Genomic DNA, 25,397 nt, shown 5'->3' on the forward strand with positions numbered 1-25,397 from the left:
AAAGAAACTATAAGACATTTATTTATAAAAATGAACAAGGTACACAAAAAGTCACATAAAAGCAAATTAGAGCAATTTTAAACTCTCTCTTATACTTACTAAATTAGCAGCAACAACATATAAAATCCCCACCCCAAAAGCTGTAAACTTATAGTGAACTGATAATATTGAAATGGCGACACTAAAATGTTGTATCTCTTTGGGAAAGCAATAAGGCAAATATTAAGAATTGTAAAATTGTTCATATTATTCCACTTAATAATCCCACTCCCAGGAATTTATCCTAATAAAATTGAAAATAACTTAAGTGTTCAGTACTAGAAAACAGTTTAAATAAACTGAATATGAAGTCTTGTTTAAAATAATAATGATCAAAACTAATTACATATCTGATAAAATGAAGCGAGAAAAAAAAACCAGCCAATTAAAAAGCGATAGGTATTTTAAGATTGTAGTTATGCAAACAAAAGGGAAAATATTAATACAAAATTGAAGTTCTGAAGTCACTGCACCGGGAGATGAGCATTATGGGGAATTTTCCCATTTGGCACAATTTCCTTCAATGTTTTCAATATAAAAAAAAGATCATTACCATTTTAAAGTCACTTGTCTATTCAAATAATCTCTACTCTTCTCCATTAGTAAACCATACGTGTCAATTTTTAAGTTGAGATGTAGAACAGAAATGCCCCTCTAAATGTTCCTCTATAGGGACCTTATTCCTCTATTGGGACCTTCACTGCAGTGCGTGAACACATACCCTAACTAACCTGTACCATTCCAACAGATGAGTAGCCGTTGCCACTTTCGGCTGACAATCTGCAGGGCACTAGATAGGAATAAATAAAACTGTAAACTGTGAATTGACAACTGTGTGTGTTTGGCATTTTAGGTTAATACCTCGAGATATCAAACTCCTTATAATGTTCTGTGTCATACTAAGAATTACTTTTAATATTTTCATTTAAAATATGTGGCTAATGTGATGAAAATGCTCTCCTGAAGCATATACATTTTGACATTGAGTTTCTAATAGGTGAGTCATAAAGAAAATCATGTTTGTTTTCATAGTGAAAATTTTCAAGTTAGAGGTTGCAAGTAGGCAACCACCTTAAAAGAAATGCAATCCATAAAAATCAAGTCACTCTTATGTTGTGAAAATTTTTAATGATTCCTCCTTTTGAAACTATATTTGTTGAATAAATGAAGCAGGACTTAAACATTTCTAATTTCTACGGACTGGCTGCATAATATATTGTTTTTCCATAACAAAAATATGAAACTCTCATTACATAGGAAATCTGCTATTTTGTAATGTGACTACACTTTCAAAATTGTTAACAAGGGAGAGAAAATTTTCAGTAGGCTACTAGTCTTTTTTAAAAAATATATATTTTCAGTGATTTCAGAGAGGAAGGGAGAGAGAGATAAAAACATCAATGATGACAGAGAATCATCGATTGGCTGCCTCCTGCATGCCCTGGGCTCATGTCCTGGCGGGGAATTGAACCATGACCTTCTGGTTCATAGATTGATGCTTAACCACTGACCAACACTGGCCAGGCATCAATAGGCTATTTGAATGAAAATGTTTGAGAATAACTTTTTAAATATTTAGAGCAAAAGAGATTAGCTGGAAATGCATGGGGACTATCTCAAAGGCTATAAATACCATCTGAAAGCAAATTAAAAAACAATGCCCTTCAAAAGGTGTAAATAAATACTAAAGAATAAAAACATTTTTAATTGAAGATACGTTCTTTAGCTTACTTTTTAAAAACTGTTATTTAGTAACATAGTACAGGGTGGTCAACTGTTAAAAATATCAGAAAAAGATCTCACAGCTCCCAAAATATAAGCCACTGGGCTATCCTGTGTACTAATGGTAGAGGCGAATTTAAACATTTAGTCCTGTATTGACATCCCTTAAGTGGTAGCAGCAATAATTTGGTATAATTATAAACATTTATTTTAAAAGTTTATTAATGCCCAACCCGGTTTGGCTCAGTGGATAGAGCATTGGTCTGCGGACTGAAAGGTCCCAGGTTCGATTCTGATCAGGGGCATGTACCTTGGTTGCGGGCACATCCCCAGTGGGGGGTGTGCAGGAGGCAGCTGATCCATGTTTCTCTCTCATCGATGTTTCTAACTCTCTATCCCTCTCCCTTCCTCTCTGTAGAAAATCAATAAAATATATATTAAAAAAAATTAAAAAATGAAAGTTTATTAATGTCCACGACCTAAACAAACATGGCTATTACCAAATAAATGCATCCTTATCAAAGAAATGTTCTTAATAATAACAAACTCTCCAAAACATAAAAATAGAGTTAAATAACAGCCTTTTCAAACAATAGTGAAAGAATTTCAATACAACAGAGCCACCAGAGCCAAAATAAAGTCCAAGTCACATTAACTGACACTAACTTTTGTGACGACAAAGAAACATGTAGCTCATGTGTCATTTTTCTCTGATTGGAAAATGCGTTCAGCTTTTTCACAGGAGAAGACTTCGAAGCAAGATCAAAATCAGAAAGCTGATGTTCCTGAATCCAATCTAACCACATAATAATATTCCAGAAGAACATTCCACCGTATGGCAAAGAACTGAACAACTGCAAGGCTACTTATCCTGGATAGCAGATAAAACTGTACCTTCTCGAAACTGTCAATGATGGACACTTCTCTTTTGTGCCAAAAAGAAAAAAAGAGAGGGGGAAGAATTGTACTTTGCCCATAGCTTGTCATTGTGTACAGGGGATTCAAATGTCAACCAAGAAATGATGACCCACGCCAATTTTAACATGTCTTAATTTCTCCGTCTCCGCCCTTCGTCTCATTCAGAGTTATATATTCACAGCTCAAACCGCGTTCCCCAGACTCCTCGGGCTTTGGTTTTTTAAGCGCCAGCTCTGCTGGGAGAAGAGATGAGCAATGCTCCAGAGACTGTGCAATGTCATCAATGGTCCATCTGTCTTCGGGAAGGGCGTGTTCTTCCAGCGTGAAAGGCCCCTGTTTGGTCCGGGTCAGTTCCAGCACATTGGCACAGGAAGAGAGCTCTACAGCAACAGAAGGTGGAAGGAAACGCACGGCATAAATCACTCACCTACCGCAGGCTATACTTTCAAATGAGAGAAGAACTCGATTCACCCCTCTCAAAATCACTCCAAATGTCAAACTGCAATAATCCAACATGAGAACCAAGAACCCTGGGATTAAGAAACGATTGAATAGCAAAATACTATTTAATAACTCACCTTATAAACGGCTTTAAAGTCCACAAGGAACTTACACACGCTTTTCTCATTTGACCCCTGAGGCAACCCCGTGAGGTAACTATTACTCTGACTTGGCAGAAGAAGTAATATGACCTGTCCAGTGTCACAACTGCCAGCAAACACTGGAGCCAGAACTGCAACTTCCTGGCTCTTTGTAAGACCGTGGCTTCGAGTTTTTAAAACACTTGACTTGTACCAATGAAAATAACTTCTGGACGGATACATCTTTTTTTCCTTCCCCCTACTTTGGGTTCAAATATTTTGTACTTGAAAAAAATGTTGGTCCTTCCATTCATTATTCCCATCGTCATTTTCTGTCCCTCTCTCTCTTTCCTCTCATTACAAATGTCTCGCTGCAGCTGCCGATGCTGATAATCATGTGCCATAAACCTCGAATGCTGCTGAAGCTGGAGGAGGCAAGAGCGCAGTTCATAAGGCCTGTACTCAGAGATATGACAAATAGGAAATTCCCTCTTCTCATCAAAAAAGGAATACTACTCTCTAGATGATAATTCATAATACATTTATGCTTACCTTTGCCAATGTCACTGACCAAGCTTCTGATATAAAAACCTCCTCCACACTCAACATCTGGAATGTTAACAGTGACATGGTAAATTGCTAACCTCCTATGAAACCCACTTTACATAGAAAAGATGCCTCTAAACAAATGTGAAAATGCACTATGCAAACAATCGGGTGATAAAATATTTATGTGCTAAAACATAAATTATTCATCCAGCAGCGTATGTGTTTGTGAGATTGAAAAGTCAGAGTGTGGAGAAAGCAAACAGCAGAAACTCATGAACACATTTTAAATTAACTGGCAAGTCATACCACCTTAATACTTCAGCCTTGTTCATTTAATAGGTTTTAAGTAGAAATCTCATCTTTGCAAACATGAGCTGAAGATTTAAAAAAATATTTTCAGATTTCCATGTCTTGTTCATTTAATAGGTTTGAAATGGTTAGACATCTCAGCTTTGCTATCATCAGCTGTAGATTTAAAAAATAGTTTCAGATTTGTACTCTCAACAATTACAACAAACAAAAATCCTTTTTTGGGACTACGTTTGGGGTAATATACTACACGGAGAGCTCAGCATTCTTAAGTGTTTTCTTGGAAATATTCCTAAAGAAATCATAAAATAACTGAAATTACACAATGTTCTAAAACTAAATGCATATTTAAACATCTTCTGAACCCGGCATAACACAAGTTTATTGGTTAAGAGCAGGGCTCTGGATTATCTTTACTCACCCTTAAAACATGCTATATTCCAGCTGCTTCTAGTCATATCATACAAATAAAGCCATTTAAGGGAATTAACCATAACTTATTACCTGGGGAGTTTAATTCTTTACTTTTTCCCATTAGCTGAAGGTTGGGGGCCAGAGCTGAGATAAAAAATGAGCACTAGATCAAATGTAAATGGGTCAACATTCATGCACTATTTTTGGCTTTGGTGCAAAGACAACGCTTTTGGCCTATCACAACCTCCAGTGGACAAACTGAAGCATTTACAGCGTCAATGCCATCGGAAAATCTGAGTTTTTCTTACTGTCACAGATAGTACCTCCTGTGCCAACCCAGCTGCTGCGTTTTCATGGAATGGAACAAAACATCTATGAGTGTGTTTTTCTCATTATTTGCCAAACATTTTAAAATCAGGTAAACTAAAGAAAAGGAGTGACTTCTTTTTTTCAATTGTACAAAAACCACACTCTGCTGGATAACACGTTAAAGCAACATAGTTCAGGAAAAACGGTTTTGGGAAATTAAAGGAATCCTATTTGGTATGTGCCATGAAATTAAGAGTAGGCTCAATTCGAGGAAGCCTAAGAATCCAAAACTACAGCCCTTGTATGTTCAGGGCTTTAGCGACTACTTTCTGCAACTAGGAGATCATAAAATTTCCAAACAAGCAAAACAAACTTTTTGGTTTTTAAATTTATTAGATAAATTCAAATTGATATCCTGAATTACAATGTACCCTGTGTCCAATAATGCATTTCTGCCTCATGCATTATTTCCATGATTTTTAACAGTTACTTGCAGGTAACAAAGAAGGTGAAAAAAATTACAACACTGCTAGATGTCTTGTCCTAAAACTAAAAATGCTTTGTTTTAAGAGGACAAATTAGCATGGGTTTTATACTGACGGTAATCTATCAGATACTAGCCAAAATGGGGGAACAAGTATCCAAAAAATCAACTTCAAAACATTAAATTTTGAAAATATATACTCACCTTCTCTTCTCCATAGAGATCTAAGGTATGTTACTTATAACTTTATAGACAGACTAGAGGCCTGGTGCACGAAATTCGTGCATGGGGGGGGGGGGTGTCCCTCAGCCCAGCCTGCAACCTCTCCAATCTGGGACCCCTTGATGTCCGACTGCCTGTTTTGGCCCGATCCTACCGGTAGGATCGGGCCAAAACGGGCAGTCGGACATCCCTCTCACAATCCAGGACTGCTGGCTCCCAACTGCTCGCCTGCCTGCCTTCCTGATTGCCCCTAACCGCTTCTGCCTGCCAGCCTGATCACCCCCTAACCACTCCCCTGCCAGCCTGATTGATGCCTAACTGCTCCCCTGCCAGCCCGATTGCCCCTAACTGCCCTCCCCTGCTGGCCTGGTAACCCCTAACTGCCCTCCCCTGCCAGCCTGGTCACCCCTAACTGCCCTCCCCTGCTAGCCTCATCACCCCTAACTGCTCTCCCCTGCCAGCCTGGTCCCCCCAACTGGCCTCCCCTGCAGGCCTGGTCACCCCTAACTGCCCTCCCCTGCCAGCCTCATTGCCCCTAACTGCTCTCCCCTGCTGGTCTGGTCTCCTCCCCAAACTGCCCTCCCCTGCAGGCCTGCACCCCCCCAAACTGCCCTCCCCTGCAGGCCTGGTCACCCCTAACTGCCCTCCCCTGCCAGCCTCATCACCCCTAACTGCTCTCCCCTGCAGGCCTGGTTCCCCAAACTGCCCTCCCCTGCAGGCTTGATCGCCCCCAACTGCCCTCCCCTGCTGGCCATCTTGTGGTGGCCATCTTGTGTCCACATGGGGGCAGCCATCTTGTGTCTTGGAGTGACGATCAATTTGCATATTTTTCTTTTATTAGATAGGATAATATAATACAATATATAAAAAAGTCTATTTAGAAAGGTATTTCTGGACCTCCAGCTGTAGGTTTCCTCATTAAATGTGTTATCAAAGGGTATTAGCAAACCCTAACCTTCAAATTTAAAATTTGAATTTTAAAACTCCCCAATATCCTGGGGATCCATTATATCACACAAAAGTAGCCGAAGACAAAATAAAGGTACACGTACATACAAATGACTTTGAATTCTCTGTCTTACCTAATGTGAAAAACGGTGGCTGGAAGTTCTGAAGGGAGAGACTGTACACAGTAACGGGCCTGGCAGGTTTTGCTTCTACTACTTCCCCTCGCTTCACCAAAGTGGAAAGTCTCTGTCCGTCTTTCTTTAATGCAGAATAGCTTACAAAGAAGAATTAAGAAAAAATGACAGAATTTAATTCCAGGTTACAGCATGGAGAGGATGGCTAGCGGCCCTTTAAACTGAAAGTCCTTCTAAGAAAAATGAACTGGTTATTTCTTCCAATCTACTCCACAAGGGTGTCAGGAATAAAGCTCCTAAATATCTTTGAGACAAACAGGACTTAGTCTGGCACCCAATGAGCAATCTTGTCAATTCTATTCTTTCACCCTCTTCCTGGAGGTGGTCTGGTCACGTCCTCACTAGACCTCATTCTGGGTAAGGGCACAAGGCCTCTGGTCACAAGGATCTCAGCCATATTCCCTTGAAACAATTTCCATTCCAATAATACTCATTTTCACATAGAAGTTATCAAAATGTTCCTGAAAAACAAATAAGCAAGTAATCTACTTTACAGATCTTAGCCCTGTGAGATACAATTTTATTAGACTACAAAATCCTTGGAACAATCACAGAGAAGAAAACAGTTCTTGTGAATACGAATGTTTAATTTATTTCAACAACCATGATCCAAAACAATGTTTATTCATCGCCTGCTGAAATGTTTAAGTCTTTACCTTGAAGGCTAAATTATCATTTGCTATGCCAAGTTTAAAACCTGTCCCACCATACATTTTAAAAAAGCAATTTTTTTTTTAATTAAAGTGATGTCAACCATTGAAAAATAAAGCTAAACATTTACTCAGATTTAATAACTGAACTTACAGGGGCGGTACCTGCATTATATTCCCAGTAAATTTCTGTAAAATGCCTTCAATATCTTCTTGTGTTATTTGATCTGCCAAAAGTGAACAACAAGAACAAAAGAAGTGACACTAAGACAACCACAGAAGTACGTGTGCTATTTGCACAGCACCAAAAGCTCTGAAAATTCATTACAGTTTCTTCTGACAAAAGCATATACTATCGTGTGTTTTATCAGCAAATTCTACCTTGTTAAAATGAATAAATCACACATTCATGAGGTAAAAGGGGAAGAAAGTCTTATATTGTCTAATATTAAAACCAAATTTTCTTTGCTTCCATTTGTTTTCTCCAATAAAAATGATTCAATCATGTAAATGTATTTAGTTGGTTCTTACTATGGCCTTTAGAGGAACTTAGGAAATGTTGCATTAGCTACAGAAATGGTCCTGCAGTGACCAAAAACGAGGTGGTCAGAAAGTAGGAAAAAACCCTTAAGTTATCTTCTACGTTTCTCCAGGCATCAAATATTATAAGTAACTTAATGCAGAATTGAAGATATGAAGTATGAAACATTTAAAATTGTGCTGAATAGATTTCAAAACAGTTCTATGGCGTGACACACATTTTATACACTCACATTGAATTTTGTCCCCCAGCAAAGCTGGATTTATCAGTCTCCTTTCCTCCCTTCATTGCTCTTGCAATTTCTGTTCTTTTTTTATTTTTCTTTATTGATTAAGGTATTACATGTGTCCTTATCCTCCCATTGGCCCCCACCCCCCACTCATACCCCCCTCCCCTGGTGTCTGTGTCCACTGGTTAGGCTTATATGCATGCATACAAGTCCTTTGGTTGATCTCTCCCCCTTATCCCCACCCTCCGCTACCTTCCCTCTGAGTGAACACTCTCAATCAGGAGTCTAACTTTTGCCTCAAAAATAAGCCAGGGCAAAAAGAAAATATACATACCAAAGACTTTTAGCATGATTACTAAGCATTTTTTAAACAACAATTTTAGAACATCTGAGTGAAGACATAAATAAAGCTTTCAGTCTACCAAAGAACTTATAGGCATATATGCATAACCCATGGACACAGACAATAGTGTGGTGAAGGCCTGGGGAGGAGGGGGTCAGGATGGAGAGGGTCAATGCGGGGAGAGGGGGACAGGACACCTGTAATACTTTCACCAAACGAGATAAATTTAAAAATAAATAAATAACTCTAAATTTAAAAAATAAATATATCACAGTCATATTTTCAGCTTGTTTGATACTTTCAAACAAAATGATGCACTATTAATGTACATTTCTACAACCGAAAATTATCACACACTGAAATTCAGTATTTGGGATTTTCATTCTTACAGATTTCATACTCAATAACACACTAAATTATAGACGTATTCTAAAACTTAGGTCACAGATAATGGAAAGAAATTAGTGCTTTGTTTTCACTTTGTAGGAAATCTAAATTTTTTTTCTGGTATAAACTTGTTATTTTTTTATTTTATTTAAACAATATTAACAAAAAATAATTAATCCACTTTGAATTACTGTTCTAACAGCAGAATAAAAATGAAAGGAGAGCAAGATTCAATACCAACAAAGTAAGACAGTTTTAACCTCACTGTGACCTTGATCCTTCCAAGCTCAAAAGGAACAAAGGACCAGAATCTACTATAGACTCAAACAGAGACGAGCTACAGAACTGAAAAGAATTTCTCCAACACCTAGCTACTCCAAAAAGGCAGACCTCAGAAGGCTATTCTGTTCATCCTGTTTTTCAAACAGACGTAGCTCATGACACGAATGAGGATTTTTCCATTAAAATTTCACTCTACTGCAACATTAAAACGTAATTACTGGTGGCACCTTAGTTTTACAAAACTTCCAACTCCAGACACCATGCTGGCAATGGCAAAAAGAAATGCCATTGCTGATAAAATTGCAATAGTTCATAACTTAGCAACACGTTTTAAAAAATAAGACCAAACAGCTTTGACTGCTAGGCTGGTCTCTTTACTGACATTCCTGCTCATGTGTCCTCCTTTGTCCTGTTCGGACGGCTCTTTCACTGGCATTCCCCCACACCAGATGACAAGATGTGCTCTTTCTCATTCTACTTCTGCCCCGTGTCATTCTGACTTAACATCCCAGGCATTTATGGGTTGTGTTGTTTATTCTGCAATTAATCATACACGATTTTAAACTGTTATGTACACACACACACACACACACACACACACACAGGTATTAACTCGACAATGAAATTCTAAGCTCCTTAAAGGCAAAGACAGCTTTTCCTCCCACATAATGTACAAAACTGCAATGGCACTCAAGATAGTCTTGCTGCATTTAAGTTGCTGTGAAATAATAGATTTCAAGGTCTAAAGGGAATTAAAAGTGACTAGGCCAGTGGTCGGCAAACTCATTAGTCAACAGAGCGGCAAACCGTGGCTCGTGAGCCGCAGTTTGCCGACCACTGGACTAGGCCAATCATTCATCTAATGTTTGAATCACCAGACAGAAAGCCTATGCAAAGTTATTTTGCAATAAAAGTGAATATAATATTTTAGTATAAAAGTGAATATAATAAATATTATAAATAAAAATTATATTCACTACTAAATGTGTATGTAGTAAGTATGCTGGCTATATCTAAAACAAAGCACTGTTTCTGTTCGGTAATAGAAATCAGACCTTGGGAAGCAGCAGCTGGAATCCAAATAATAATAACTGTCCCTATGATATAAAAATAAAGACTCTACCATAGGCTTTAAGAAGGAATGGAGAATAAAATCTCCAGAGCAAGTATATCCAATAAGTAGCCCAGAGAAGTCCATTTGGCAGAAGAGATGGGTTTGATATAAGTGCCGCAGGCTGTGGGTAATTATTCTTTGTCTAGCAAATTAATAAATCATCAATGTGACAGTATTCATTTGAAGTTAATTTTTAAAGCTCATTCGCATAAAATTAATGTATACAAGATCACGTTACATGTTATTATTTGCTTAAAATGTAGTGCCTCTTTCTGTGAACTTACAAGATGATGGTGCTTAATTGAACTATGAAGTAAAAAATGACATGGTAGAGTTCAAAACAATACTTGACCACGATAGAGCGCTGCACCATAAGCAGCTGTTAAACGGGAAGAAAATATAAGAAACAGCTGCTTTGCAACATCAGACTACAGGCAGCAAGCACCGCCATCCCTGAGAGAAGGGAAGGAAGCAAGGCCAGGCCCACCGTCACTTGCTCCAGCTTGGAGGACCTTCCTGAACTGTGGTGCGGGGAGGCAAATCCCAAACCAAGCACCGTGATCTCGCAACCAGAAATCAGACCCTGGGAAGCAGCGGCAGCTGGGGTTGGAGAGAACTACACAGATGTCTATAGGGCTCCAGCTGAGACTTGGCTAAATTCCAAGCTGCACGTATATACAGCATGAGCTGCCACAAAATTAACCCAAGAACTGGTACCAAAGCTCCCACAAGGCTGAAAGACGTTTGAATTCCAACCATCCGGAATGAAGAAACTCTGATGAATACCCAAGGAACTCAATCGAGACCCTAGAAAAGCCTGTCTCAGGAGTAAGGCTAATCTAGACCTGAAAAACGGTCTACTTTACATCCACCCTAATAAGAAATCTACACAGAAGCGACCAGAATTAATAAGCGAGGTTAGCAGGTTGAAGATAAGAGACCATTATACAAAAATCAACTCCATTTCCATATTCTAGCAATGAACTGTCAGAAATTTAAAATTTTAAAAATCCAATTTTAACAGCATCAAAATAATGCTATTAAGAAGTAAAAGATCTGTATGCTGAAAACTACAAAAATATGGCTCTATTTTTGCAACTTTTCTTTAAGTTTGGTATTATTTCTAAATTAAAAAATCATGAAAAATATAAACAACTTTATACTAGTAAATTCGAAAATTTGGATAAAATGAATGAGTAAGAGGTTGGTCTCAGTACGGGGGTAATAAGAAATATATAGCAAGGACACTCAACACAAAAGTACAGAGAAGCCAGGTGCTGGATTGCCTTTAGGTAAATTAAGGAGTGATAGCATTAAACACACCCCAGAAAGCCTACATATAACTCACAATTGGTGACATAATAATGTAGGTGAACTGACTGTACAAAACTACTGCATTATAAATAGCATGAGAACTGGGACAGTTGCTAGGAAACCATTTCATTTATCTCTCCTTTCTTAAAGTAGTAAAAAAAAGGAATAGTAGAAAAATTAAGCTGGGCTCAGTGAGTTATGCTTTATTTCCAGAGAAATAGCTTCCCCTTTGTCGTATCTTTTTATGTACTCCAAAAGCAGAGATATGACTAGTTTAGCACTAAACATGGTGCATTTATCTCAACAGCTAGGAAGTTAACTGTAAAATAGACAAACAAATAAAACAAACAATTGCAAGACACAGGTAGCATCTAACAGGAGAGCCTCTCTTTGTTTCTCACTTACTAGGAAAAATGTCCTAAATCCTGGCAACAAGTGTTTTTCAGAAAGGAAATTATTTGGAAGAATTCTGACCATTATAAAAACTGACTATAGAAAAAGAGGCAATTATAATAAATCTTTATTAACAAACTCATACCAAATAAACAACCATTTCAAATCATTTTTTAAAAAATGTACTGGAAGCTAAAATCACTAGCAGTATCAAGTTAGAGAATTCAGAATTCACACAAAAAATTTCTAGATGTTAAAAAAAAAGAGTACTTTAGATGAATGCCATACCGTAAGGTTTTTCTTCTGTTACTTTCCCTGTAGAATCCAGCGTGTCGGTAGCTTTCCCCAGCTCTCCAATGGCAATATACCTCTGGAGGAAGAGAAACAGGGAGAAACACAGGCCATAATGGTAAAGAAAACTGGCATGCATGTCCTGAAAGTCATACAGAATTTTACTAATACGACCAGCTTGATACAAAATAAAAGCAAAAATAATAGACTGCAAGTGTTTTGTTAGTTTTTGAGATGTGGGAAGTACATGTGTAAGTTGGAGAACATTAGCAAACTTCCCACACCAGCCAACATGACAAAGAAAAACCTGATTTTATCAATAACTGTGGCTTATAAATGGCCTATTTTTTTTAAAATTTAAATTCTTTATTGTTTAAAGTATTACATATGTCTCCCTTTTCCCCCCATTGACCTCTCCCTAGCCGCTAAATGGCCTATTGCACACAGATTTCTAAAACTAGTTTTGGTTGGGAAGGAAAATTTTCATATATGCTTATAAGAATGGTATAATACACCCGTACATGGCCATCACAAGTCAACAATTTTACCACACATACAATTACAGTTAATTTTAAAATAAATCAATTTACTACTTCTTATATGAAATACTAAGACTAATCTTTGTAACTTGATTATGCATTTAAAGAAAAGCTAATTACGTAGCTCCCTTAAAGGAAAAAAAGTCACTTCTAAGAAATGGTCATTATTCACAAGGAAAGAATTAGATCATTCTTCGTTAACTGAGGACTGTTTTACTACTCATTTCAGGGCACACTCACTGGACTACATAGTCTTTATACTTTTCTCATTTGGTCAAATTAAAATGTTAATTGGAGCATCACATAGAATAGAGAAAAAAATGCAAGGTAGGAAATTCCCACTAAGCAAAATCTGTAGCTATGTGAGCAATTTTTTTAATCCTCATCCTAGGACATGCTTATTGATTTGAGAGAGAGGGAAAGGGAGGCAGGAGGGAGGGAGGAGAGGAAGAAGAAGAGAGAGGAAGAGGGAAAGGGAGAGAGAGAGAGAGAAGCATCAATGTGAGAGGGAAACATCAATCGGTTGCCTCCCAGCAACCTTTCAGTGTACAGGCCGATGCTCCAACCAACAGAGCGACACCGGCCAGGGCTATGTGAGCAATTTTTAAAGGAGGAAGCTCAAGTTTATTAACAAGCTTATTATGCTAGTAAAGGGACCAGACACAAATGAAAAAAATATTAAACTTCAAATCCTCATAAGCAAGCAGACAGTTTATAACAGCCTCGTGCCCCTCTATGAAATAGCCTGCTATTATTCAGTTCAGATTTATTTTGACAAATACAACACGGAAGGAATGTTCTAATGCATTTGAACTGACTTTTAAATTTTTTATTAATATTGACAAAAACGAGTTTCTTGTAACTAAACCTTCAGTCCCGTCAGCTGAAATGCCCCACTTCTGCTTCTCCATTTTGGAACCATCAACCTTGATGAAGCATAAAACAGGGAGAAGCACAGTAGGGTGGAGTGGTAAGAGCACAGACTCAGAGGTTCGAATCCTCACTCCACCACAATCCGTAACGTGAGCTAAAGCAGTCTTTCCCATTACAGCCTCGTTCCCATTATTTTAAAATGGGGATAACAATAGTACCTCCTGAAAAGGAGCAGAGTTTAGAGCAACAGTACCTGGCCCTGGTAAGCAATAAAAAAATAAATAAAAGATAAACAATACTATTATTGTTGCTATATTTAAAAAAAAGAAAAGGTAAAATGATTCACAATAACAGCGGTTAGTGACTCATCTGGTTACAGTGAGTTCCCGTAAGAAGCAGTAAAGCAACACAATGCTTTCTGATCTTGTCTTAATAATCTGTCTAGTTGAATAAGAAAAACACAATGCAATCAGGAAGTGTATTTCATATTTGTGCTATTCTCTTATGTAACCAGTTTTAACCAGGAGCCTTTCCAAGTATTCACTGCCCGTCAGTTTCTGGACTAGGAGTGTCCTAGGGCTTGGCACATGCTACTTCCCTGGCCCCGACCCCCCCCTCTTCTCTAAGGCTCAAACCTCCTTCCAAGTTGCCCTGTTAATCTATTCCAACTCCCAATCACCCAACCCCACAGCCCAGTTAAGAGTAGGAGCTCAATACAAGTTTCCTACAAAAAAGAATGAAGGTCTGTATCAAACCCACATCATATATTCACTCATTTACTAATATGTTCCTTCAATCGTGTTTCTTAAGGGCTATAAGTATACAAAATAGTCTCCCATGTGCTTTTGTGAGATATAAAGATCTATACTAAAGAGGCCCCTGCCTCTCGAAGGTCACAGTGTGACGGGGTAAGACATGGATAAGGGGACCCCCAGAGGGAACAGTGTGGCGGTGATGACGGATGGCAATGCATGCTCCCAGTGGTTTATCTTACTGAGCTCTCCTGCCATATTGCTGGGCACATGATTATCTGCAGATGTTCATTATTTTCCAAATACACTTTATATATTGACCCTCATCCTCCTAAATTGTAAACTCCATTACCCTGGACTTTGCATTGTTGTTCTACCGTGTTTCTTACGAGATGGAAAAACCCCACCTACATGCTGGACAAGTTCCTATGTGTGCAATTCTTCACATTTCCCCATGGTTTTGGACATCCCGATTGCACCTGCCAAATTTCAAATCATTCCACATTCTGCAATTATACTGAATATGGCTATGTTACTGGTCTTGTTAGGGAAAATAATACCCAAACCAGCAGCTGGCAAACACCGTGGTTTCAGAACCCTGTCTACATTCGAAAGTTATTGAGAAACGCTGGACTAATTTTTTTTCATATCAATATTTACTGCATTAGGAATTAAAACTGAAAAATGTTAAAACACCAATACACATGCACACATTCCTTTAGCCATCGGAGCCATGATAGCACTGATCATCAGGTGACCTCCGAAAAACTCCACTGAGTCCTTACCAGATTGCAAGTGAAACAGGCAAAGCTATGAAAATAGTTTTGACTTTTAAAGAACCCCTAAAAAAGCCTCCAGAATCCCTGGACCATACTTTGTGACCTCTTGATCAAGGTATAGCTGATTTCTAGCTTTTCCTTGTCTTGGCAATGAGCAATAATTACCTTCCAATTCTGCTCAATAATCTACAAACTACTTAGAAAAACCCACCCGGACAGTTACGCCTTCAGCTGAAACAAAACCAAGAAGTTATGGGGTAGGAGAAAAACTCTCTGGGAATGTATATACACAATCCCACCTTTCTGTGCTATGGGGTCTAAAGTATTTTTCACTGGCCTAAATTCTACACGGAGACAGGGTTTTAGAGCTGTTTGTGCTCTATGATGTATATCTAGCAAGTGCGAATTCTGTGAATGAATTCATTACAGCATAATTCCACCACAATAAAACAAATGGAGGTCCTGTAGAATTTTTAAAGTTTCCACTGAACCGTGTGCTCTTTGGGATTCATGGTTCCTTGCTGATACTAATATTACTCTAGTCTCTATTATTATTACTCTATTACTCATCCTCCAGCTCCCTGAACCGCACCAGACAACTTTAAAAGCAAGTCGGCTTCTGAACTCATCAGAAGAAAGGAATATGTTTGTATTACAGAGTGTACATAATTATTTCCATCTCAACGAGGCATTGCTTTTTCTGAAGTTTGATTTTGAAAGCCTGTGATTCAAAGTTTCACAAACAAAGGGTTATTATTTAGAATGAGAAAGAACTCTTAAAAAAAAACCCACTACCAAACCAAAAACATGTGGCTTTGAATGCCTTCATTAAAAAAGGAGTGCTTTTGTACAGTTCACAAGTGTACCCCTTCAAAACTTTCAGTAGAGTGCTAATGAAATACATGAATATTAACAAGAGGGTAAAGAAAAGGTACAAACTGGACCAAGTTGATTAAGTGGTTAGCCATGCTTAGATCTTAGAGAGCCGGCTACGCTTCACAGGAGCATTATTCAAGTCACATTCAGAGTTGACACTGACTGGTTACCCTAAAAATGCTACTGTATACTTGGGGCACATTGCTGTCCTTGAGCACAGCCAGGGTGGAAAAGTGTGTATACCCCAACAATCACACTTGTTCAGCTGTTGGAGGAGATATAAGCTGCCTCCTGAGGAAATGCTGGCTTTGCCTACAGCTACTATGGTGCATCCCCACATAGATATGGGAGCAGCCTGACATCCGGTTAAAGTTGCTTAATAAATTTTTTTATACATGTACGTGTATAGAGGGTCATGATGTCAAATGAACTTCTTACTCTGGGTCTTGGTCAAAAAAGTTTTGAAAGCCCCTGAATATGAGGATCTCTAAGATTCCTTCCAAAATCTATTTTTAAAAATGCATTAACAGTTTTTAACTGCTTTTGAGAAAAATATAATCTTCAACAAAGTTAAAGATAAAATTCAAATGACTTAATAGTTCAACACATACACAATCTAAAATTCAAAGTATAAAAAATACAAACAGCTAATGAGATAATAATCCTCCTTTTGAAATGGGAAGCACCCAAGAACTAGGTTTCTGTGAGGAGAGCACCTGCGATTTTCCATTTAAATTACTGAGGGCTAGTGATTTCACTGCATGACATTCAGCTTTCCTAGTTCAATACCAAAATGGCTTGTGACAAATAAAGCTTAAGCCAGAGCCAACAATGTATTTACATTTCCAGTCATCATATTTCTGGAAATATGCCTGGAATTTACATGTAAAACCTTTCCATAACATATAATGTGTTTTGCATACTTGTGGTTGAGGGTGGATAATAAATATTCCAATGAACTAAAAATATTTTATCTGGGGAAAACCCAAACAAATTCCTTAATGTAAATATATCTTTTTTTTTGTTGTTATTATAAAAGTCACTTGTTTATTGTAAAGATTTTGGAAAATACCAAATCATATCAAAAAAGAAAACAAAAATCATCCATTAGTCTATATCAAAATTACTATTGCTTATAGTTTAGAGTTAAACAAATATTAAGCAACAGGCAAAACACACACACACATTTATCAGAAACAGATTCTCAGCTGTGTGTGTCACTATGTAAGCACAGTGTACACATTCACGGTAAAACAGTCGGACTCCTGCATTCTGAAACAATGCTTGCATTCTGTGCCTTTTCCACACCAACGTTCTGAAGACTGCAGAGCAAGCAACACTGAATTCTTCCGTTTGCATTAAGATCCATTTCAACGGAAAGAGACAGGTTTTATGAGAGTTGGTAACTGAAATGTAATGTCAAAGGCATTACACTCTCCAGGGCTTTTTATTTTAAGAAAAGCTAACTTAGATCCGTGGTTGGCAAACTGCGGCTCGCGAGCCACATGCTCTTTGGCCCCTTGAGTGTGGCTCTTCCACAAAATACCATGGCCTGGGCGAGTCTATTTTGAAGAAGTGGCATTAGAAGAAGTTTAAGTTTAAAAAATTTGGCTCTCAAAAGAAATTTCAATCGTTGTACTGTTGATATTTGGCTCTGTTGACTAATGAGTATGCCCACCACTGACTTAGATCATTGCCACTCAAAGTGTGGTCCAAGATCCAATGTCCATGACAAGATTAATTTCAGAAAAAGAAGGCGTTTAGAAATTTATTCAGCAATGTGACAATGCTGTAACATTTAATTACATTTTACAAAAGTCATCAATCGGTCCGCAATGAATTGAAAAACAATTTTAAACAGTCTTTTACCACCTTTTTAAAAAAAAAAAACAAATTAGACAAAACTATTTAGACAAAAATCACTTTACCAACTATTTATATCCCATTCAGAGGAAGGGTTTTAAAACTAAAAGCTTAGTCCAGGAACTTGCTGAAATTCTTCTCTACCTAAGGGCATATTCACTGTCCTCCCATAGGCATTTTCCCTGGTCCCTAGCCCCAACTTTTATAACCTAGTAACTCATCCAGTACAGAGGTTATTATCTCTTAGACCTGGAAGAGACCCTAGAGAGGATCAAATCATTTTTCCTGAGGAAAACCTGAGAGGCCCAGAAAGGTTAACCACTTTGACATCTCGTCTCGCTCTCCCTCACCCCGCTATTCCTCCTGAGGGTTCCTCACCGAAGGCCTGAAGCAGTCCATAGGTTTCAGGCCTCCCTCAGTACTGCAGTCCTTCTTCTCCCTCCTTTCAAGAGCCTCAGAAAAGTCAAGGCCACTCTAACAGGTGAATGATGTAACTCGGCATCCTAAAGAAGCCCAATTCTTTTCTTCAGCAAACATTTGCAACTACGGAACAAAGCATGTGTTTGTTGAAAAGTGCACCTTTTATAAGATGGTATTGTTTCTATAAAAATTCCAAGGTTATTAAATCTGCCAATAGAATTTATGAGAAGTTCCCTTGCATCTAAGAAATATAATTACATAAAAAATAGATGTGATTTTTTAAAAATATGGGTACAGCAGAGTTTTTGCTTTTACCAATCAAATCTGTTTTTCAATCTTGGATTTCCAATTTATAGTCTTGATATTTTTAGTTCTAGGTATGATTGTAGACACTGTGAGGAATACTCAGGATCGACACACACTCATGCAATTTGTATAGTTTATGTTTTACTCGATAAAATCCAACACATGGTCATTGAGGAAAATATTCAAGGTAAAAAGAAAAACAGAACTATTTCAGTATTCTTACCTTGGACCCTGATAACATACTAGTCAACATTTTTGTTCCCCTTCCAATTCCAATCACTACAAATCAAAGAAAGAAATATTAGGACACTCAATTATGAAAAGTAGGTTTTTAAAATATCTTCATATTCTGGTCATAATTTCCTGGCATACATAATGTAAAGTCGGGAAGAGCATATATTTAGCATAAGTTGAGGACTTCCAATACTCCAACCCATTGAACTTGTCATGCAGCTAAGAAATTCTGAAGAGGGAATGGGAGAGGTAGAGAGGGAGAGGGAGAGGGAGAGGGAGAGGGAGAGGGAGAGGGAGAGGGAGAGGGAGAGGGAGAGGGAGAGGGAGAGAGGAAGAGAGAAAGAGAGGGAGGGAAAGGGAGAGAGGGAGAGAGAGGGAAAGGGAGAGAGGGAGAGAAAAGGAGAGAGGGAAAGAGAGAGAGGGAGAGAGGGAGAGAGATAGAAGGAGAGGGAGAGAGGGAGAGAGGGAGGGAGAGGGAGAAGGGGGGGAGAGAAAGAGAGAGAGAGAGAGAGGGAGGGAGGGAGGGAGAGGGGGAGAGGGAGAGAGGTAGAGAAAAAGGGAGAGGGGGAGAGATTTTTTTCTTTCTCAAAGTGTAAAATATGGTAGAAACCTCAACCAGGTCATTTACATAATAACAAGTCTTAGAAAAATCTTAAAGGATTCACTGGAATTTCATACGGACATCAGTGAAAAATACATGGTACAATCAGCCATGGTGCGACAGTCTTTTGACAGAGCTCATTATTAAACAAAGCAAAAGCTATCATCATAGCTAATGAACCACTTAAAGACGATTACTGCCCAGCTTTATACAATCAAGAAAACAGAATCATTAACAAACCTACCCAGCGCAAAGAACACGTGGCGAACGAGAGCCTGGAGAATGTATGCTCACACAGACCGTACATAACGTACAACAATGGCCCACCTGTCTCTTCACTGGCAAACATCACTTAACCACATGGTAACACATTTCACTAGTCGACCATAACCGGATATAATAATTTCTTCACTAAACAGTGAGCAAATGTTTATAAAAATTGAAATATTTCTCATCAATGGATACAATTTTGTAAAAGAACACAATATTACCACCACAATTCAGAATAACAAGGAGTAAAAAGGAGAAATTATTGGCAAGCTGAGTTATCATGACTATTTATACCATACCACTCATGGAGTTTACCATTTACCAAATTCCACTTTAAATGTTTCCATTCATTCGCTCATTTAATCCTTATGATAAACCTAAAAGGTAATGCAATTATCCCTATTTTATGGATAAGAAAGTTGAACTATAGACTAAGAACTTTGCCCAGCATCTCACTAGTTAAAATTCAGATCAGACTGGCTAAGAGCAGAGCTGTTCCTTTCCAACCTCCTTCCCACCTTCCTCATCCAGGCTTTCCTCCCACTGCCTGCCACCAGCCTCAATCTGCCTAAACCACTGCAAGCCGGACTCCCACATCCTACCCATTGCTCTACCCATTCCTACCATTTCTGAAAACCTGTATTGCACACTACAAAGCCTCCCCAACAATCCTCAATAGGCTCCCAACGCCTACAGTACCAACTCCTAAGCAAAGTATTCCAAGTCCACCCTTGGGAACCCAGCTCAAACCCCAACTCTTCCATAAAGTCTATCTCAACCCCCTTTAAGCATCCAGGATAAGAGTAATACTAGTTCCAGGACTAAGATAACAACTGTCTGCCTCCAATATGCTCTATGGAGCATACTACTCTTCAGATGGTAGCTGGTACTGCTGAGGCAAAAACTTCGTATAATAATAATAACAAAGACTCAGTGCAATTTGTCCCGTTCAAGAATCTCCACACAGTATTTCTTAAGCAGCTACTATGCGCCCGGTCCCAAGAAGAAGACTTCAAATGGAATAGCACATTTTCGGACTTTGAAAAAGCTTATAATCTTATTGGGAAAATAAAATCCAGGCAAGGGAAATCACAAGTGCTGCCCCCAAAAAGGTGCCTGAATCAAGGAGTGAATAACACTGAATAACAATATTACAGACTCTGATTAAATGTCAAAATGAACAGAGAGAACAACTGCTGTAGGAGGTAAAGGAAGTTGCACTGTAAATGGCTGACAGGGCCAGAGAACACTCCATTCAAGCATTTCAAACAGGGATGTACAGGATTTGAACACAGAGAAGAGAGGGGCCTATTCTGAAGATGCACGGACGGGCACAGTGGGTTTATCAATCAGAGTGCAGGGGGTCTTGGGAGCGGGCTGCTTTGGCCTGGCTGGAATGCCGAACTCATTTCTCTGCTAGGTCAGTCATCCAAATAATAAAATCCGAAACAAGAAGGCATCTTAGAGTCACCCAGCTTAACCCTCCCATTTTGTACCCAAGTAAACCAAGGCCCGTAGAAGTCCGGTGGTCAGGGAAAGCAGAATTTTAGGAAGATTAATCCAGAGGTGGTACGTAGAAAAATTACCTGGAGTTGAACCCAGCCAACCACGAAGCTTTCATTCAAGGGACAGTTTGCTGGACAAAAACTGTACTCAACTTTCCCCCGTTCAATCGATCAAAAAAAAAAAAAATCATATTCCCGTTTCTGTTGTATCTGTTGTGTAGGCCCAGAAATAAAAAGACCCGTTTTCAGCCCAGTGAGTTAACAGAAACAAAGACCAGAGTGAAGTTTTACATCGGCAGCTCGGAAAAGCAAGTGGGCAGGCTTCACATGTGGGAGACAGCACGTCAGCTGAATCTGGGAAGGCCAGTCGATGTGGAATATGCCAAAGCGGACCGAAAATGGCCGGGCTGTGTCTTATCTTTATCTTATCTGTTCTCAACGCACATTTATTTCTTATTGAGTGACAGTTATCGTAAACTTCCATTCACATGTCTTACCCAGAACTCCCCGGGCTGCACTGTCTAGGGTGCCTCCATGCCCAATTTTCAAAGTCTGCTTTTTCCTCTTGGTCCATTCTGGAGAAGGCATTCCAGCTTCTATGGGAGTAAGTAAATGGGGTGAAAAAGGTAATTACCAAGGCCAAAGCAAATGAAGTAGCATCTTCACAAATATGGGAGGGTGAGGGTAGGTGGAGTATTTAAAACAAATAAAAAGTGTTATATAAACTTAACATATTTAGATTATGACAACATTACTAGCAAAAAAAACAGATTTAAAAATGGATAGATACTCCCTACATTACAAAAATTATGGTATTTCCAAATCAGTGATCTAGAAACTAGATTCATTTTCTCATCAGGAAAAAATTATATTTTTTAAAAGTGGGTAGTCCTGGCAGGTGTAGTTCAGTTGGTTGGGCATTGTGCCATGTATCAAAAGATAGCCAGTTCCCCGGGGTTCAATCCCAGGTAGGAGGCATACAGGAGGCAGCCCATCCATGTTTTTCTCTCTCTCTCTCTCTCCCTCCCCCTCTTCCTTCCTCTCTCTCTAAAAACTCAATAAAAATATTTTTTTAAAAAGAAGATTCCAAAAGAAAAAGAGCAACAAAAAAGAAGATGCCCACCTGGTCTATCTCCTATTCTACTGCAAAGATAAGTTGAAATAATGTTATCTGAAAGTGCTTTGGAAATGGCAAAACACTACCTGTAGGTGGTGGTTGTTATTATCATGGCGTATAAAAATGTACTGAAAGAATACTGCATCCTGGACTGCAATTAAGAAAGGAGAGGAGCAGGAACAGCTGTATTGATCCACACCACCCAAGCCGGCCAAGCCTTCCTTATCACCACTGACACCAAGAAGATAGAAGACACAGCAAAAGAAAATGAAGAGAGGCCAAAAAAAAAAAAAAAAAAGGAAGAAGGCCAAAGCAAAGCAATAGTGGAGAAGCCAAATGAAATGTGCGGTGTTGCTCAGCCTCCCACATACCCAGCACCCTACACCCTATGGAGACAGAACCATGGCTTCTGGAACAGTCTTCGTGCCACTCTCTGAGTACGACACCACCACGCTTGGAAGGGCACGGCTGTCTGCTTTAACATAAACCTGTAAGGCCTGACCTAGGCTTCCAACCTGTTACGGATCTCTCATCCCTGAGTTTATAGAAACCTTTTGGGGAACTCTTTCTCTTTTCAGCTGACATTCCTTGGAGTAGAAAGGCCTATAAATTTACTGTCTTCCTCCTGTGTCCAAATTTACCCCTTTCAAGTTTGAAGACATACCACTCTACTCTACTGGAGTTTGGTTCACCCCACTGGTACCATTCATGGATGACTATTTAGTAAGGTCTTTTCTAGCCATAAAATTCTGATGTTCAGGCCTTGAAAGATTCAGACAGACAAAGAAGAGCAGGGATGTTAGTGTGACATGAATCAATGTAAGGAGAGGCAAGGAATGTTAATACATAGAAGTCATGACCACTGACTGGGGTTGTCAACCGGCTGGCATTAGATTATGGTGCCCTGGAATCTGCCTCTTTAAGAACCGTCCCAGGTAATTACAACAGCCAGTCAGAAATGCTTTTGGGAAGGCTTGGTGTAGCTAATATAAATACAGAAGAGGCCAATCACAAGCAATACAGAAATGGAGAGAAGCAATGAGAATGTCTACATCTGAGTGAGCAGCTTCCAGCAGAAGCCACAGCCACGTCCAGCAATGCCCTGACACATCAGTTTTAACCAAGTTTCAAGAAGAAACTTCAGTGCGCGGAGGCAGATTAACCAGAAAGCCAGGATATGGCTTTGATCCTATCAGAAATCTGACACAGAAAAAGAATGGCATTCATTACCTTGAGGGTCAAAAAAAAGCCTTCAGTTTAGCTAACAAGTCGGGCCAAATGAATGCAGCAATTCTGCTGAAAGGAAACAACGCCACAAAGCTTGCCCTTGATGCAATTCCTTCTCTCAACATCTCCTTTGTCACCCAGCCCTACAGGTAACAAAAGTATAAGGACAGTTTAACAAAAGAAGGAGTAGGTATAAAACTGGAATTAAACCTCTGCAAGAGGGTACCTATTGCCAATAAACATTTAAATCTGTATGTGTATGTTTCAACGAACAAATTCTTAGCAGGATAATTTGTTTTTGCATTTAAACAGAAGTGTAAAGTTTGCTAGGGGATACTAAACGATGTGAGACAGTTAGTTCCTGCACCCGTTGAATGAAAAGACAGGCCAGGACCAAAGTCTGGAGGGCCTTACATATCTAGCTAAATCGTTTTACCATCAAAGGCTGCAGAAATTAGGCTACCAGCTCAGTTAAGGGATGAGACAGTTACCTTTCATCTTCACATCCCTACAGGCTAACACAGATCGGGTTTACTGTAGGTGTCCAATAAATAGCTAAGGTTCCTTGATGCCACTGCCTGAAATGATCTACTAGGCAGATGAACTGAGAGAACCTTCAGGCTTTTCCAATGTCCTACCAGTGTATATGACAAAGCAAACGAACAAAAAGAATGTTCCTAGAGAAGTGATCAAGTTATAGTGTTTCCAAAATGTGGCCCCCAGAATTACCTGGAGCAATAGTTTAAAAATAGTTTCCTAAAAATACCCCCGTCTTTAGAATTACAAGCTCTGGGAGGGCAATGATTAGGAATCTGTACTTGTATAAGGGACTCTAAGTACTTCTTATGCCCGCTATGTGAAAACCTCTGCATTAAACCTTGGTTGATAAAAGCAATACGTGTCTGCATTTCCAACATTATCTTCAATGCAACTTGGGAAGCACAGAGTCAGTAGTTCTTTGGGTGGCATTCCCCGACGTGAGCTAAACCGAAGGCTCCTCCAGGGTCAGATTACAGCAAATTGGTCTGCATGGCCAAGTGCCGGGGTGCATTTGTGTACGCGTGGGCTTTGTTGTGTTTTGTTCCCTTGAGAGAGACAACTGCCAACTAGGCTACAGGAGTTCGAGGGCAAGCCCGAGATGCCCCAGGTGTCTGTCCAGATCTAACGCAGCGGCCATTCTCCCTCTCCTTTTCTTTTATCTCTTGAGCCTTGAACGCGCAAGAAGCCAGGGTGCTGTCTGTGGCTCCCGCTCTCCTCCTGGCCCCCACCCGGGCTGCAGTACCTGCCAGCAGCTTCTCCTTCAGCCGATTCAGCAGCTCGGCTGAAGTGGGCCCTTTGGGCTTGTGCACGGCGAACACGCCGCTCAGGGACAGCAGCTTCGTAGCCAAAGCGGCCTTGGAGACCCTGGCTCCGGGTCCCATCCTGGCCGCGGCCGCGGCCGCGACCTCCGCGGCTGCAGCGGTTCCTGCAGTTTCAGGAACTGAGGCTGAATCTGTTTCCAAAGACGACGACGATGACAACGCCACCGCCGCCGCCGCCTCAGCAGAGGTCATGCTTTTGTAGCCCCGGTCTATTTTGTATCTGCAGTCGCACCCTGATGACGCAACAAGGAGTGCGCCCGACTCCAAAGCTGTGCTGCCGAGCGGGTAGGTCGCAAGGGCTTCTGGGAATTGTAGTCCATGGACTCCCTGCGCTGGCTGAGAGGCGGCTGTACCTTCTGAGGGCTGTGGTGGAGTAAGTGGTTTTTCTCCTATAATCTCGTTTGCTTCTTAGAGAATATTAGTGCGGTGCTGTAGGTGTCA

At 39.5% G+C, this 25,397-nt stretch overlaps 1 protein-coding gene across 1 annotated transcript; it reads right to left on the reverse strand.

The window, feature by feature from the left end:
• On the reverse strand, positions 1-25,174 carry TRUB1 (TruB pseudouridine synthase family member 1). Its single transcript, XM_080687355.1, has 8 exons — positions 24,878-25,174; positions 21,749-21,847; positions 18,865-18,920; positions 12,231-12,312; positions 7,494-7,566; positions 6,630-6,769; positions 3,813-3,869; positions 1-3,059 (listed from the first exon to the last, which is right to left on the reverse strand). The coding sequence occupies exons 1-8, from the start codon at positions 25,146-25,148 to the stop codon at positions 2,800-2,802; spliced, it is 1,038 nt and encodes a 345-aa protein (XP_080543481.1). The 5' UTR covers positions 25,149-25,174; the 3' UTR covers positions 1-2,799.
• Positions 25,175-25,397: the final 223 nt, after the last annotated feature.

This window comes from Plecotus auritus, assembly GCF_963455305.1.
Source record: "Plecotus auritus genome assembly, chromosome: 9".
Lineage (NCBI taxonomy): Eukaryota > Metazoa > Chordata > Mammalia > Chiroptera > Vespertilionidae > Plecotus > Plecotus auritus.